At 38.8% G+C, this 15,130-nt stretch overlaps 3 protein-coding genes across 3 annotated transcripts in view; 2 read left to right on the forward strand and 1 right to left on the reverse strand.

The window, feature by feature from the left end:
* LOC121960982 (polycystic kidney disease 1 like 1) overlaps positions 1-15,130 on the reverse strand; it is a 47,209-nt gene that overhangs the window by 16,824 nt on the left and 15,255 nt on the right. The window contains 16 exon segments of the mRNA XM_042510885.1: positions 7,781-7,988; positions 8,359-8,442; positions 8,557-8,755; positions 9,334-9,434; positions 9,546-9,694; positions 9,812-9,925; positions 10,004-10,261; positions 10,352-10,690; positions 10,787-10,843; positions 11,067-11,259; positions 11,961-12,087; positions 12,191-12,311; positions 13,229-13,371; positions 14,153-14,230; positions 14,318-14,497; positions 14,569-14,712. Of these exon segments, the coding sequence (XP_042366819.1) occupies positions 7,781-7,988; positions 8,359-8,442; positions 8,557-8,755; positions 9,334-9,434; positions 9,546-9,694; positions 9,812-9,925; positions 10,004-10,261; positions 10,352-10,690; positions 10,787-10,843; positions 11,067-11,259; positions 11,961-12,087; positions 12,191-12,311; positions 13,229-13,371; positions 14,153-14,230; positions 14,318-14,497; positions 14,569-14,712 (2,495 nt within the window).
* LOC121960864 (complement C1q-like protein 2) lies at positions 140-2,794 on the forward strand. The gene is made up of 6 exons (XM_042510748.1): positions 140-428; positions 706-768; positions 929-970; positions 1,058-1,120; positions 1,420-1,548; positions 2,424-2,794. The coding sequence occupies exons 1-6, from the start codon at positions 167-169 to the stop codon at positions 2,705-2,707; spliced, it is 843 nt and encodes a 280-aa protein (XP_042366682.1). The 5' UTR covers positions 140-166; the 3' UTR covers positions 2,708-2,794.
* LOC121960863 lies at positions 3,986-7,315 on the forward strand. The gene is made up of 8 exons (XM_042510747.1): positions 3,986-4,298; positions 4,397-4,438; positions 4,593-4,655; positions 4,787-4,828; positions 5,749-5,790; positions 5,877-5,939; positions 6,624-6,752; positions 6,946-7,315. The coding sequence occupies exons 1-8, from the start codon at positions 4,010-4,012 to the stop codon at positions 7,227-7,229; spliced, it is 954 nt and encodes a 317-aa protein (XP_042366681.1). The 5' UTR covers positions 3,986-4,009; the 3' UTR covers positions 7,230-7,315.

The raw sequence follows: 15,130 nt of genomic DNA on the forward strand, positions 1-15,130 counted from the left end.
AGCTCAGTGTTCAAGGATATTCGGAGGTATTTTTGATTTGTTATCAATGACACCTGTTTAATTCTCATGCACCTCTTCAGTGACCTGTTTTACGTGTATATAAAGACGAGAAATGAGTGAGAAGTGTCAGACTGCATCTTGCTGTCTAAACAGGCGATATTTCAGAATGAGGAGTGCTGCGATTTTTCTGGCGTTGCTGCTCTGTCTGCAGTGGGTGACAGGGAAAGACACTGAGACAGAGGGAGAGAAAGATGTTCAGTTTGAGATACAGGGTGTCAGAGCAGCCCACGATCAGAGCAGCAGACAGACCAACATCACCCCTGACATCTGGACTGAGCTGAAAGAGCTTAGAGACATGGCCATTGAACAAAAGGTGGAGCTGAGGAACAGCAAGAGCAAGATCGAGAAGCTGGAGCAAGAGAACGCAGGTGATACACACCAGAAGACGTACTGAATGTCAGTCACACAGTGCTGCACAGATTCATGCACTAAGTACTTTTTGGACTAAAGTATTGATTAAAACCCAGCCACAGAGACCAGACTGTGTTTTTCAGTATTTATTTGTATTTTTCAGTTTACTTTTATATACAGATATACATTAATTATGTTTGGGACAGTTTTCCTATTTGGTCAAGCTCCAAAGTACAATGTGACTACATCTACCATAAATCTACATTGTAATAAAAATGTTTCATGTGTTTACAGCTTTAGAGGCCAGAATGAGCTCCACTGAAAACGTGGTCGAGCAGCTGCAGAGAGAGAATATTGGTGAGCTACAAGTCATAATCAAAAAGTTTAAATTACAGTGGGGTGGAAAGCATCTTTATGACAGAAGCTTAGTCAAAAGATTTTGCATTTACAACTAAATAAAGTTTAACACCTGGTTGTTGATCAGCTAACCTGATTATTAATTTGTCTTTCATAACAGATCTTCTGGCAAGAGTAACAGCAAGCGAACAAAAGAACACAGGTAGGATTTAAAAGTAATTATTAAAAAAAAAAAAAGAAATTAATGAGTATCGTGCTATTTTATGTTAAATGTTAAATATGTTCACAGTGTTGGAAACCAGATTGAGCTCCAGTGAAAATGAAGTGGAAGAGCTCAAGAGACAGAATGCAGGTAATTAAATAAACCATTATTAAGTCAAAATCTCTTATTTTGTTCGCAGTGAGAATTGAAGTGGTAAACTAAGGAACTATATGCAGAGCAGCAGAACAAATAAAGACATTAATATTTATAACTACTGTTGTCAAATTAGGCAGAAGTGATGAAAGTCATCTGTTACTGTTTTACTAGAATTCAAAGCCTGCAATATAATTTTAAGGACATTTCTTAACAAAAGATGTACAGTGACATTTCTTCATAGACTGTACATCAGTGATTTTTTTTTTTTTTGTGCATCTTTCACATTCATACAGACCGTCCAAAGGTGGCATTTTCAGTTGGTCTTACTGATGCAGGACTAATTGGACCCTTCAACACTGACATAACACTGAAGTTCAGTAAAGTCTTCACCAATATTGGCCAGGCCTACAGCCCAACTACAGGTACACAACTCTTTTACCTCAACACATAAATGTTTAGAAAAGTTTGTTACAGAAGGTGAGATATGACTGTATTAAGCTTTCTGTGGTAAGACTTTAGTTATTATCGAAGAAACAAAAATTCCTTTGTTTACTGAGAATTTATCTGGGGTAGAAATAAAACTATTGCTTTCATCCCACCCCCGATCCCCCTAAAAAAGGGAGACAACACTGATTTTCAACCAGCTTTGTTTCAAAATAAGGTGGGTGGTAATACTAACCGAAATACGATCAAATGGTAAAAATAAGAAATGCTGATCAAATATAAATGAGGATTATGCTACTCCACGGCCTATTTCGTAATACCTAAAATGTTTTCAGAAACTTATTTCGTGACGTGTTTAGCTGTAATAGTGGGCACACTTTTTCCTGCACAGTGAAAACAAGTCTGCACCCCCCCCCCCCCCCCCCCTTCAAATAAACAGATCAAACTCTACAACTAAGCAGTGCTAATAAAATTTAAACCAATATTCTGTTACCGCCTTGTCCATTCCTCACCTCATTTTTTTTTCAAAAACATGTTTTAGCTTATTGTTTTAATTGTAATATAACATTGTTTCTTGCCAGCTGGTTGCTATTGTTTCAAAAGGACAGGGGGCACATTACGTCAGCCACCAGCATTTACTGGTCCTCTGCAGCATGGTGCATTTTGGTGATTGTAGGGTTCTACCTCTTGAGCAAAAGCATCCTGTTTCTCTGTTTTTTCTGGTCATGTCGCACCAATTTCAAAAGTACTTGCATCTCTCTACTGCAAAAACAACCTAGTTCTATTAAAAAAACAACAAACATTCGTGGAATACTTCTTTAAGGACCCTCACAGATTTTCTTCTCTGATGCAGGTATCTTCACAGCCCCAGCCAGAGGAGTCTACTACATAAGATTCACCATGTGGGACAGCTATTCTGCAGATGTGATGGGTGCAAAACTTTATCACAATGACAAGATAATGACGTGGAGTTATGATTACAATGATAGCCACGGTTATGTCTCTGTGTCTAATGCATTAGTTCTTCAACTAGAAAAGGGGGATGTGATCTATATGGTCCTCGGCGCAGGCTACCGTATTTATGATGATTCACATAACCGTACCACTTTAAGTGGATTTCTACTTTTTGCTGTCTGACATCACCTGTAAAACACCCATAGTCAACTGCATTAACTTTCAACATCACACAATTAAAAATATGTGTGCCAATTAAATCAAAGTAAATCTGTTGTATGTGTGTATTTCAGTCTAGTTATATGAACACGACAAAGAAAATAACAATTAAAAAGTCCTCTACTGACAATATCAAACAAAGTCTCTACAGTTTGTAGAGAAGTTCTAGTGTTAATAAATAGGAAGAGGATGTCATATTTACTTCTATAGTAGCATGAATCCAGCACTGAATCCATTTAAGGAAACAAACATTTACCTAGGTGGTCACTGCAAGAATAACCTGGTATCAAAGTACTGTGAAAGTATCCATATTAATGAATACAACAATGTCCAAGTCTTGTTTCATAATCAGTTATTTAAAGGTCTAGGGTTTAGGATTTAAGGGGAATAAATTGAAAGAAATGGAATATAATAAGCATGAATATAATAAGCATTCTTTTTTTCATGTGAGCAATCCCTTGAAAAAAAGAATCTTGTTAAATAGTATCAGAAAAACACTGACTTTTAATGTGAAATTTCTTCATTCAGTTTTTTTGATCCATTTTAATCAATGAGTCTGTTTGTTTTGGAGAGAAGAGAGCTCTGCAGATAATTCAGCTCCCAGTTAAAACTTCCTGAACAATGAACACTGGTAGTTCACACTTTGCACATGGGAGAAATTAACCTACTAGGGGCTCGGACAGTGTGGGGTGTAATTTGTGTAACTGCAACAACAGAAGTTTGCTTATTCAGTGGAGACTATGGGCAGTCAAAAGAGCAATCTGGGATCAGACCCCTGGTGCCTGGTCTCGCTTTGGCTAAATTTGAGTCACGACAGGATGCCAAGTGATGGTCTTTCTCTACCAGGCCGCTGCTGCAAAATGTCGCAGAAACAGCATGTGTGAACTCTGCTGTGCTGTGATGGATGTTGAGAATAACAAACTCTATTTCTCAGCTGACGTTTGCAAATGTTGCACAATGTTCTCCAATCGGCAATAAAAAATGATTTGTATACGTATAGTTACGTGCAGTAGGCCTACCTAAAATGTTATGTTTAAGCATGCCTTACAAATTATTTTAAAAGTACATCACTCAAACTACTTGATGTTTACTTTAAAATCAGTTCAGTGTTCAAGGATATTCGGAGGTATTTTTGATTTGTTATCAATGACACCTGTTTAATTCTCATGCACCTCTTCAGTGACCTGTTTTAAGTGTATATAAAGACGGGAAATGAGCGAGAAGTGTTAGACTGCATCTTGCTGTCTAAACAGGTGAAATTTCAGAATGAAGAGTGCTGCAATTTTTCTAGCATTGCTGCTCTGTCTGCAATGGACGTGGGCTCAGGGTGAGAGTGGAGAGGTGACAGGGAAAGACACTGAGACAGAGGGAGAGAAAGATGTTCAGTTTGAGATACAGGGTGTCAGAGCAGCCCACGATCAGAGCAGCAGACAGACCAACATCACCCCTGACATCTGGACTGAGCTGAAGGAGCTGAGAGACATGGCCATCGAACAGAAGGTGGAGCTGAGGAACAGCAAGACCAAGATCGAGAAGCTGGAGCAAGAGAACGCAGGTGATACACACCAGAAGTTATACTGAATGTCAGTCACACAGTGCTGCACAGATTCATGTATTAATTCTTTTTGGACTAATGTATTGCTTTAACCCCAGCCACACAGGCCAGACTGGCAGCCACTGAAAGCAAGAATGCAGGTAATATGTTTGCATTTCAGTTTACTTTTATATACAAATATAAATGAATTTATGTTTGCGGCAGTTTTACTATTTGTTTAAGCTCCAGCATAAAATCTAACTACATCTACCATAAACCTACTCTACAATAAAAAATGTTTATTTTTGTTAACAGTTTTAGATGCCAGAATGAGCTTCTATGAAAATGTGGCCAAGGAACTCCAGAGAGAGAATACTGGTAAACTAAAAATTATAATTAAAAAGTTAAGATTAGCCAAAAGATTCTGCAGAACCATTTGAATTTGAATAAGGTTTAACAACTGGCTATTGATCAGCTAGCCTGATTAATAATTTGTCCCTTTATTACAGATCTTCTGGACAGAGTTACAGTGGGTGAAAATAAGAACAAAGGTAGGGCAATAGAAAAATGCAGGATTACTTACATAGCAAGGTAACTCAGCATGCAACAGCTTCTCATGATAACAGAAAAATGGGGCAGGGCTGGTCAAAGGGGGTTCAATTACAGTAGAGAATCTATGGCCCAGATTTGTTTGTAGTTTGACTAGCTAAAACATATTTTTTATTAGGATGCCTTATTATGTGTTTTTTTCTGTCTATTCAATGGATGAAGAATGTTAATGCAAAAGTTGCCTAACATTAAAAAATAAAAGGTCTTAATAGACCTTTTTCAAAAAAAATGAATGAATAATGAATAATATGAATAAAGTGATGCTTAAAGCACATTGCATATATTTTTTTTAGGTTTTTGTCATTGTGACACTAAAGTATTTCCTGAAAACAATATGTGGAAAAAACTCCAAAGATAAATATTCTGTGAACATAATCAGTCTGATTGTATCATTAAGAACAAAATCAGAACAGTATTTACCTGTTTAAACTGAAGTCCTCCATGAATTTTCCTGTAACACACAGATCCACCATTCATCCACCATTCAGTGGACTGTTTTTTTTTAAAGTAAAAGCTGTAAATATTTCACAAGATATTTGGACTGTTTTAATGTTATTGTTTGTCTTTTAGATATCCCATCAAATAAGTGTGCATTTAGGTTGAGTCAAATGACAATAATCATAGATCTAGAAATCCTAGAAAAGTAATTGGAATGGATGTGGGATATCAACAGGTTACCTACACAAAAAATGGCAAAAAAGTAATTTAACTACTTGAATCACTATGCAAACACAGATGTGGTTTAACTACCAGCAAGCTACTGCAAAATGTCCTTAAATTACTAGTTTATTGGCATGTATATCACTACTCCAACATTGATGATCAACTATTAACCTGCTTATATTTTTTCTATTCATTGCAGACCTTCTGGCCAGAGTAATCGCATGTGAAAATAAGGACAAGGGTAGGATTTCACAGTAATCAATCAAAAATGTGAAAACCAAAAGCCATAAAAGTAATTTACAATGAAAATGTTAAACATGTTCACAGTGTTGGAAACCAGAATGAACACTAATGAAAATGAAGTGGAGGAGCTCAAGAGAGAGAATAGAGGTAAGATACATAAACCATTATTATACCCAAAACTCATATTTAGTTAGCAGTGAGAATGGAACGGGTAAACCAAGGAACAGAGCAGCAGAGCACAGAGAGACATTAATATGTATGATGGCTATTACTATATTAGGTAGACATTATGTTATTTTGGTCTGAGTCTGTTGAAGGTGGCATTGCTGTTTGGGCTGTGATAGCCATGTGATAAATAGACTAACTAGCGTGGCTAGCTTAGCTTAGCCTTAGCCTTGTATCTGTGATAGCCATGTGGTACTGCCATGTGGTACTGCCACTACCTGGAGCTCGCATAAAAGGAGCCTGGGTTTGTTGAAGGTGGCAGGGCTGTTTGGGCTGCGTAGGAGCAGTGAGAGCTGGCTCTAGGGGAGTGGCTTTGGGCCGCCAGAGTTCACTGCCTAGTCTCCTGGAGGTGTTGTGGGACCAACTAGATGAAACACCGATGAGTGGAGGTTCCCACCTGATGACCCCAAAGACGTGTTAGACTTTCTATTTTCTATTTTTCTATTAAACTTTAGCATCCAAATGACTGCAGTGTCGCTATGCTATATGGTTGCATATCATAATGTCAAATGATTTTATTTTTATAACAAAATGTGTATGGTGACATTTTTTCATAGACTGTACATCAGTGAAGTTTTCTTATGTGCATCTTCCACATTCACACAGATCGCCCAAAGGTGGCATTTTCAGTTGGTCTTACTGATGCAGGACTACTTGGACCCTTTAACACGGACATCCCACTGAAGTTCAGTAAAGTCTTCATCAATATCGGCCAGGCCTACAGCCCAACTACAGGTACACAATTCTTTTATCTACACCACGAATGTGTATGAAAGTTTGTTAAAGAAGGTTAAATTCAATTGTTTTAAGCTTTCCATGGTTTCTTACTGAAACCAATGAAACAAACATCTCTTTGAAACAACCACCCATTTGCTTAGAAGTGAGAAAAACTCTTTTGAGCCCTCGCTGATTTCCTCTTCTGATGCAGGTATCTTCATGGCCCCTGTCAGAGGAGTCTACTACATAAGATTCACCATCTGGGACAGCCACTCTTCAGCTATAATGGGTGCAAAACTCTATCACAATGATAAGAGCGTGATGTGGAATTATGACTACAATGATGACTACGGCCTTGTCTCTGTGTCTAATGCATTAGTTCTTCAACTGGAAAGGGGAGATGTGGTCTATATGGTCCTCGGCTCAGGCTACCGTATTTATGATGACTCCTATAATCGTACTATTTTTAGTGGATTTCTACTTTTTGCTGTGTGACGTCACCTGTAAAACAGCCACAGTCAACGGCATAAAGTTTCAACACTATTAAAAATATGTGCACCAATTAAATCAAAATAACTCTGTTGTATGTGTGTATTTTGTCTGGTTATATGAACAAAACAGAGGAAATGATAAGAAAGTCCTCCACTGACAATATCAAACAAAGCCTCTACTGTCTGAGAAGTTCTCGAAGATGTCATATTTTCTTCTATAGTTTCACAACATTATTCTATGAATCAGTCCATTCATTCATTCAAGGGAGACAAACACTTAACTCAGTAGTCACTGCATGAATAACCTGGTATCAAAGTACTGTGAAACATGGATGGATTACTGAAGGGGCCTAGAAGGCACAGGCTAACTGGCCCACAGGCCCCCTGACCTCCAGCTGCACTCAAATCAATTCGTTTTGACCAGAAGGGGACTCAAAACGACCACAACGAGATGCAAAGGAAAAAATTATTCATTAACAGTCGTCAACTTATATGTGCAGTCGATGGCAAGGAGCCAAATGCTGCTGGATTAAAGGAACAAAGCAAAAAACTTACCTTTGCACTCATACGCGCTGCAGAGCAGAGACCAGTGTGGACTGTTACAGCATAGAGATATGGGTCACACGAAGAGTTGTCAGAAAGGTAGTGGACTTTCTGGTTCGCCTCGGAGATGATGTCAGCTCTCCTACACACCACCAACCCAGGGACGTACAGGCACACACACAGCACCAGCACACCCAGCACCGTCAGATCACTGGACACACTGAGGTGACCGAGAGGGAAAGAGGAGGCACCGATGGATGTTATGCTCTAATCTTTATCATTCTCATAAAAAAAAGACTCAAAACTGCAAACAATATTAAACAAAATGACTGAGTGTGACAAATGTGTGTCTCTCAGTCAGTTCATTACAGCAGAAAATGATGATTTTAAAAATCTGCAAAAACAATTAAAGACACTTTTCTCTGTATTTACTTTGGTAGTTTTTTTAATTCTAAAACTGATGACCAAAGGTTCATTATGCTGTATGAGTTGTACTATTCACTCATGATTACTACTGCAGTTTAAGAAACAGAGAGATTTTGTTTTCTCTGGTAAAATACATCATCCAAGACTAAGGAGGATGAGGTCACCTTAGGAACGGGTCCAGGCTGGTTGTGTCATGGCTGCTCTGGATCTGCTGCTGCACCACAGTCAGCGGCCTCAGCTGGTGACAACTGAGATAAATAAGAAGAAGTGATTAATTGATGTGAATCAACACTAAATATAATTATCTCTTGCAAGTCTGTGTTTCTCTCTGTGAAGTCAGGTCTTGTGTTCTCATGCCTTACCTGCAGTTGATTGCAGTAGATGTGTGTGCATGCTGTGTCCTGCAGCCGTGGTGTGTCCAGGCTCCCTGGTGGCCATCCCAAGACAAACAAAGGCTGCTGTCCACCCTGAGACTGTAACTGACCTGTTCACTCAGTCGCTTGTGTTTGGGTGTTTTCCCAAAATCAGCATTCAGCAGAGCCAGGTGGCCAACACCTGCAGCTAGAAATGTAAAAGATTTTGACAATCCAGTTTTTTATAAAGCCAATTATTGTTGGTGTTTTGTGTGTACTTTTGGTGTTTTGTGTGTACTTTCTTAAATTTTTTCAAATGTAAACTGGCTCAAGGCCACCAAAATCCAGTTAGTTAATCTTTGAGCCCAAGTTCAAGTCTGTGTCAAATTAGTAAAATTCCCCAAAGGTGTTCTTGAGATATCGCAGTCACAAGGATCAGCCAGAGAAGGTCACAATTGATCATTGACATATGACCACCAAATCTCATCGATTCATTTTTGAGTCCAAGAGGACGATTGTGCCAAATTTGAAGAAATTTCTTCAAACCATTCTTAAGATACTGTGTTTACGAGAATGGGACGTACAGACCTACAGACAACGAGAAAATATAATATATTAGGCCACAGCTATCGCCAATGTGGTGGAGGCATAAAAACTCTGTTCTAAAAAGGCATGGTTGCATTTTAATGAATGATATATTGTAACTTTATAGAATGAGCAGTAATTAACCAGGACACAGAAGGCAGGACACAGTTGAAAAGTGAGAGACAAAACCAGATCTCTTACCACTGAGGTAGTTTGAGGGCAGAGTAAGGCGTGTGGTGTTGGTCTTCCAGTGATGAATCCTGTGCAGATGGTACATGCCTGGAGTCGGCCTCTCAGACATCCTGCCACAACAGAGACTCTGGGATCAGTCTTTTTAAAAAACTTTAATTATTCAATGTATTAATGCTGCTAGAACTATCAGACGATAACACCTCTAAAACAGCAATGTCTACCTGAAGAGCAGCATGATGGGAAATGCGTGGTTGAGCGGCGGTGTGAACACCACACTCAGCTGGATGGCCTGCCGCAAGTGCTCCTGGGTAATGTTGAAGCTGTGGTAGTTGACCTGGCTGCGTAGGAGGATGTACTCGCGTGCAGAGCTCTTCTGCAGAATGGATGTGATCACACCCACTTTTATTTAACAATGTGAATGACTGTAGTGAAAAGGTGTGAATGAAGTCAACTTGCAGCGAACAGAAAAGAAGAAATGGCGACTCACATGTTTTGGTGGTTGCTGCAGCTCGATGTCTATTGGCTGAATCAGGGAGCGAACACGGATCTTTCTCCTCGTGCTGCACTTGTACACACTCAGGTCAACCACTTTTCCGCTCAGCTGGAAATCAGCAGAGGAAAATAAGAGTAATGCCTTTCTGTTTAATAACTCAGTGTCATGATATCACACCAGTCTCACCGTTCCAGGACCATGGATCCTGGCGTAAGGGTTGTGGCTGAGCTCAGTCAGCATGCTGAGCACACATGGCCGATGTGGTCTGTTCTCAGTCTCTCTACTGCGATGAAAAAACAGAAGTTGGATGAGGGAGGCAGGAATGTAGACTGTGGTTGAGCCACTGCTGATGACTCTGGAGGTTTGGTTTTGGTATGTGGCATATAGGGTGATAAGACCACTGATGACTCTGTGCTCCTGGGCTTCGTGGAACAAGACGTATTTCTGGGAATTGACAAATGCAAGGTACAAATTCAAAATAAAAATAAGTAATTTCATGAGTAGAAATGCGTAAGAATGTTTGATTTTTCTCACCAGCATCAGGTCTGAAGCAGTCTGCAGAATATTAGCTACAAGCTGCACCGTCTGCTTTGCTGAAATCGATCCTCCTCGTTGGATGTTAATGCTCGAAGTGTCCTGTATTTCATCACGTGGGTCTGACTCTAATGTCTGTGTTATGTCAGTACTGGTGGACATTTCTGGTGTGAAGTCATTAATCATGACAGCAGCTTGCAGGCTGTATGAAAGCAGGGCGACCAGGGTGTTGAGTGTCTTCTGGTCCAGATGGAACTGAGCTGGAGCACTGGGCTCTGAAAACTGCTCAGAGATGACCTGAATGTGAGCTGTCACTCGTCTTGCACTAGATAAGGTCACCTAAACAGGATAAAGCAAGTATGAAAAATCATCTTTTGGCAAGCATCTATCAGTGTCTCTTTGAAAGTCCATGAAAGGAGATGACTTTCCACTTGCCTGACTTGTAACTTGTAACAGGTTTTTGAGAATGCTGACGTTGTCCAACATTGATGCCTAGGATTAAATGACATTTTATTAAAATGCTGCAAAAGGTTGTAAAGTTAAAATCAAACTGTGACTGAGAAACAGGGATAGACAGTAGAAGATGGATTTGTTAAAATGAGAAATGTCGTTCTGTTAATCTTGAGATTTTGTATAGTGTTTTTTGGAGGCTGTAGGAGATTTTTTATTGGATGGATAGGGATTTGTGTGTGTGTGTGTGTGTATGTGTGTTTACCTTTACACTGCTCTCAAGCTCACACACTGTGCTAATGAGCACATTGCGTGTGTGTCTCTGTTCATGTGTGTTGGCCACTTCGTCCAGGCTGAGTCTGTTTAGGATGCTGGAGAGGAGACTGACGTAGTTACGAATCTCCACACTGTTTCCAAGCTGCATCAGAGCTGACAGGTTTCTGAGACCTGACTCTGCACTGGAGAGGAGGAACAACATATGCTGTATAAATAGTAACTTTAATAGACAGTAACTTTTTAAAATGTACATCTTCAGAACATGATTGCCAGTAAAAAGTTGACATAATTTAGGGCACAATAAAGACTGAAATATTATGAGCACTGTTACATAACGCTAACACCTCTAGGTAGACATAGTAACTTGTTTCTTTCTGTTGTCATTTTTAGCTGTAACTTTAATGTTTGAAGATATATATATTTAACACGCTGTCGCTTTTCTAGCATCTTTGTTAAACTAAATCTATCGGCACAAAAGCTAAGCAATGTATTGTCTCAACAAACCTTAATTTAGCCACCTAAAAAGATCCAATATCAGTTTTAAGTGTAAGTTATATTTGAAATTTTTTTTTTTGTTGTTTTACCATACAAGACAAGGCAACGGCAGACCAATAATTCCCATTTTCAAAAACACTTTCATTGGTTAGGAAAATAGAATAAATTTATATGATTTTAAGTAATTTCAGAGTCAGTCTTTTCAAATATATGTGGTAAACTTCAGCGTTTGGTACTCATATAGGCTTTTGCCACTACAATTTTCCAGTATGGTCTGCAAAAACGTTGCACCTTGAATTGTTGTATGGTACACAGAATACACCTCTAACAAAACTCTGAAACATAAACATAACCATAATCCATAATATGATGACATGGTGACTCTTACAGCTCCAGATCAGGATCAAGATGAGAAGATGTGTCTCTGAGGAAGCTTGGTAGGACTTGGACAGTGACAGGACAGGGTTTAGTGGCCGTCCCATAAATGCTGCTCCTGATCTCTGTGTAAATAGTTACTTCAAGCACAGAAATCAATCACTCAATGAGTTAGCATGGTGACGCATCCCTGGTACACACTATAGAATTTACAAATCAGTGTGTCTGTGCGTTTAACTTTACCTTTATAGTCATCACTTGGGTCACCAGAAGGAAGGCTGAAGTAGTACTGGAAGTCCCTCCCCTTATACAACACCCGGGGAGGTCTGCCTCCTACACTGACGCTGTATTCATACTGCAAGTCCTACAGCACATGGACACAAAAACATATGAAGGCTAACATGCAGAAGACAGTATAAACAAATAAAAGGTAGAGAGAAATGGTGGATACATTTGTAGTTTGTTAAGGTCTGTTTTTTCTGTGTATGTTGGTATAACATGATGGAACGAGAGAAACTTATGCACAAACTTAAAGGCCCTATGGGAAATATGTATGTAGGCATGTGGGTGTGTAGGGTTGTGGAGCCAAATGCATAATGTTTAGTTTAGTTTTCCTCTCTTTTTTTTTTACTCAGTTTTTGGATACATATTTATATAAATTCTTAGAATTTGTCTCCTTTCATTTACTTTTTCAGTTGTGCATTGCTTGTGAAATCTTGTTTGTTAGTATTGCTATCACTGCTTTATTTTATTTTTGATGGTAGTAGCCTAGCAGGGTGGGATTGAGGGGTTGGGGGGGCACTGGGATGAGTAGGGAAAATTAGTGGGTTGAGAAAAAGGTAGGTGGTTTTCTTCTTCCTACATATGCTGATTTTGTATATTATCTTGTACAATTGTATGTTTTGAAAAACTCAATAAGGAGAGTTAAAAAAAATTTAGAGGACCTGCACATTTTAGAGAAATATTTGGTATTTACAAAGACACATATTGTCTCAGATAAGTATGAGGTAGTAAAGAAATTATCCCAGATAGAAGTTATGATTCTATTTTCTTTTGTAACAAAATCGTCACTATATACAGTATCTTAGCATGCACAAAGATCCTTAAACCTAAATTAGCCTTCTAAAACTTTTCCTGAAATAAAACATTAGTTGGCGCACATACGTTGTACAAAGGACCTTAAATAACACCCATCTGGTATAGTAGGGTCAAAAGATAAAAACATGTGTCTGTGTGTTCACGTTTGTATGTGTGTGTGTATGTGTGTGAGACCAGTGATACCTCTCTCCCTGAGGTGCAGAAGATGCTGAAGTGTGTGTATAACTCCACTCCTTTGACTGGTTGCACCTGGCATGTCATGCCCTTTGGAGCAGGGTTGGTTTTTAAGAAAAGCTGAGTCCAGCCCAGAAAACTATCATGGGATTCTGAGAATAGCAGATAACAATCAGATTAGCGCCCAGATCCATCACTTTCAATTTCAATCAATTTTCATTAGAAGAGTACATGATGGGCTAACATAGAACCGGTGTTGTTGTTTTCATTTTAAAGGTCCAGTGTATCTATTGGCAGAGTATCAGGATATCCATTAGCCTTCCTTCCTGCCTAACTAAATTGCATAATACTAAAAGCTATGTTTTCTTTAGTGTATGACGTCCTGAAAATACAAATTGCTGCGTTTGTAGCCAACATAATTGGCACACAGGAGAAGTTTCAGATCTCTATGACCACTAGATGTCATTAAATCCCACACACAAGACCTCAAAATTTAGAAACCACCATGGTTATGCCGAACCCTGAAAACTAGATCACATCTATTCTGCAATACAATACAATTAGAATTGCTGAACTTTGCCTGGATAGTAGAAAAAACATATATAAGCACTATAGCAAATATGAGAAAAATTAAGACATCGGGACTTCTGTGATGATTATCTTTGATTAGAATATTTAGATTTAGATGTGAATATTTAGATGGTGTATGTATATGTGTACACTGGTACATATATGACAAGTCTTGGATTTCTATAGGGGAGATTCTGATAATTATTTAAATATATAATAAAGGGGTAGGATTATCTGATCACCTGTGATTGTAACCGATAGGATTTACTTAGGAGTATAAACAATCTGTATTTCAAGTCATTTCTATCTATTTATTCTGCCATAGTTCAGAGTCCAAAGTCCAGTTATTTTTGTGAAACTTACTGGCAGTGACCTCCAACATGTATCTGCTCCCAGGCTTCAGGCTGAACGGTCTGAAGTTGAGCAAAGGGGAGGATATGCCTGAAGAGAATCAGAGAGATGACTAAAGGCTGAGTTAGGTGGATTAAGAGAGGAACTGTGTGTCTGTGAGTGTCCTGCACAATGCACCTGTATAAGTGTAGGACTCAAAAAGGCCTCTGTCTACCAGGTCTCGAGGTAAATCAAGCAGGATTGGGTCCTGAATCACAACAGATGGTCTGGAATCTAACAGATTATTCCCTTCGTCTTCATGTGATGCAGAATCAAACACTGAATCGTCTCCTGGACTGAAGCTCTCACCATCCACCCCTGAGGATATATACAGGATTAACACACAACCTCACACACACAGGTGATTATCAGCAAACACACTACTGTACCTGTAGGTCTTCCTGCTGATATCCCAGGGTCTCCTTCCTCTGTTCTCATCAGGGGAATAACATAATCTGACAGAGAAACAGATTCAATGCACAATATACAGTAGTTACACACTGAAAACCTGCACAGACGGTGTATATGAGAAGCTTAATTGTGTTATGATCAGATAAAGAAATTTAGTGATTGTGTCCTATTTCTCCTCATAATTTGCTATGGATTAGTTGCAGATTGGAAAACTAACCTTTTTCACAAAACTTACTTTTTAGATTTTACACAAATCTTTTACCTCTGCTGCAATTTTTTTTAAAAAGCACCATGTCATCTCTGTACTGTGATGCACTTTAAATTCCTGACTGAAAATCCTTGAATAAACTATTCTCTTGGAGGAAGTCACAAAGTTGGTTAGCACCTTCTTTCTCAAGGATTTTAGAAATAAAGAGGAAATTGGATATCGGTCTATAATTTGCTAAAACCTCTGGGCTTCAAGGTCAAGAGTGGGCTTCTTTAGAAGGGGTGTAATGACAGCTACTTTACAGGACTGTGGAACATAATTCTGATAATAAA

This window comes from Plectropomus leopardus, chromosome 21 (assembly GCF_008729295.1).
Source record: "Plectropomus leopardus isolate mb chromosome 21, YSFRI_Pleo_2.0, whole genome shotgun sequence".
In the NCBI taxonomy this organism is placed as follows: Eukaryota; Metazoa; Chordata; class Actinopteri; order Perciformes; family Serranidae; genus Plectropomus; species Plectropomus leopardus.

What these genes read in the sequence shown, in the direction of transcription:
- LOC121960863 (XM_042510747.1), top strand. Translation starts at nt 4,010, where the DNA reads ATGAAGAGTGCTGCAATTTTTCTAGCATTGCTGCTCTGTCTGCAATGG. An exon ending in GCTGGAGCAAGAGAACGCAG is followed by an intron (nt 4,299 to 4,396) that starts GTGATACACACC and finishes CTTTAACCCCAG; the next exon opens with CCACACAGGCCAGACTGGCA. An exon ending in ATGTGAAAATAAGGACAAGG is followed by an intron (nt 5,791 to 5,876) that starts GTAGGATTTCAC and finishes ACATGTTCACAG; the next exon opens with TGTTGGAAACCAGAATGAAC.
- LOC121960864 (XM_042510748.1), top strand. Translation starts at nt 167, where the DNA reads ATGAGGAGTGCTGCGATTTTTCTGGCGTTGCTGCTCTGTCTGCAGTGG. An exon ending in GCTGCAGAGAGAGAATATTG is followed by an intron (nt 769 to 928) that starts GTGAGCTACAAG and finishes CTTTCATAACAG; the next exon opens with ATCTTCTGGCAAGAGTAACA. An exon ending in GCTCAAGAGACAGAATGCAG is followed by an intron (nt 1,121 to 1,419) that starts GTAATTAAATAA and finishes ACATTCATACAG; the next exon opens with ACCGTCCAAAGGTGGCATTT.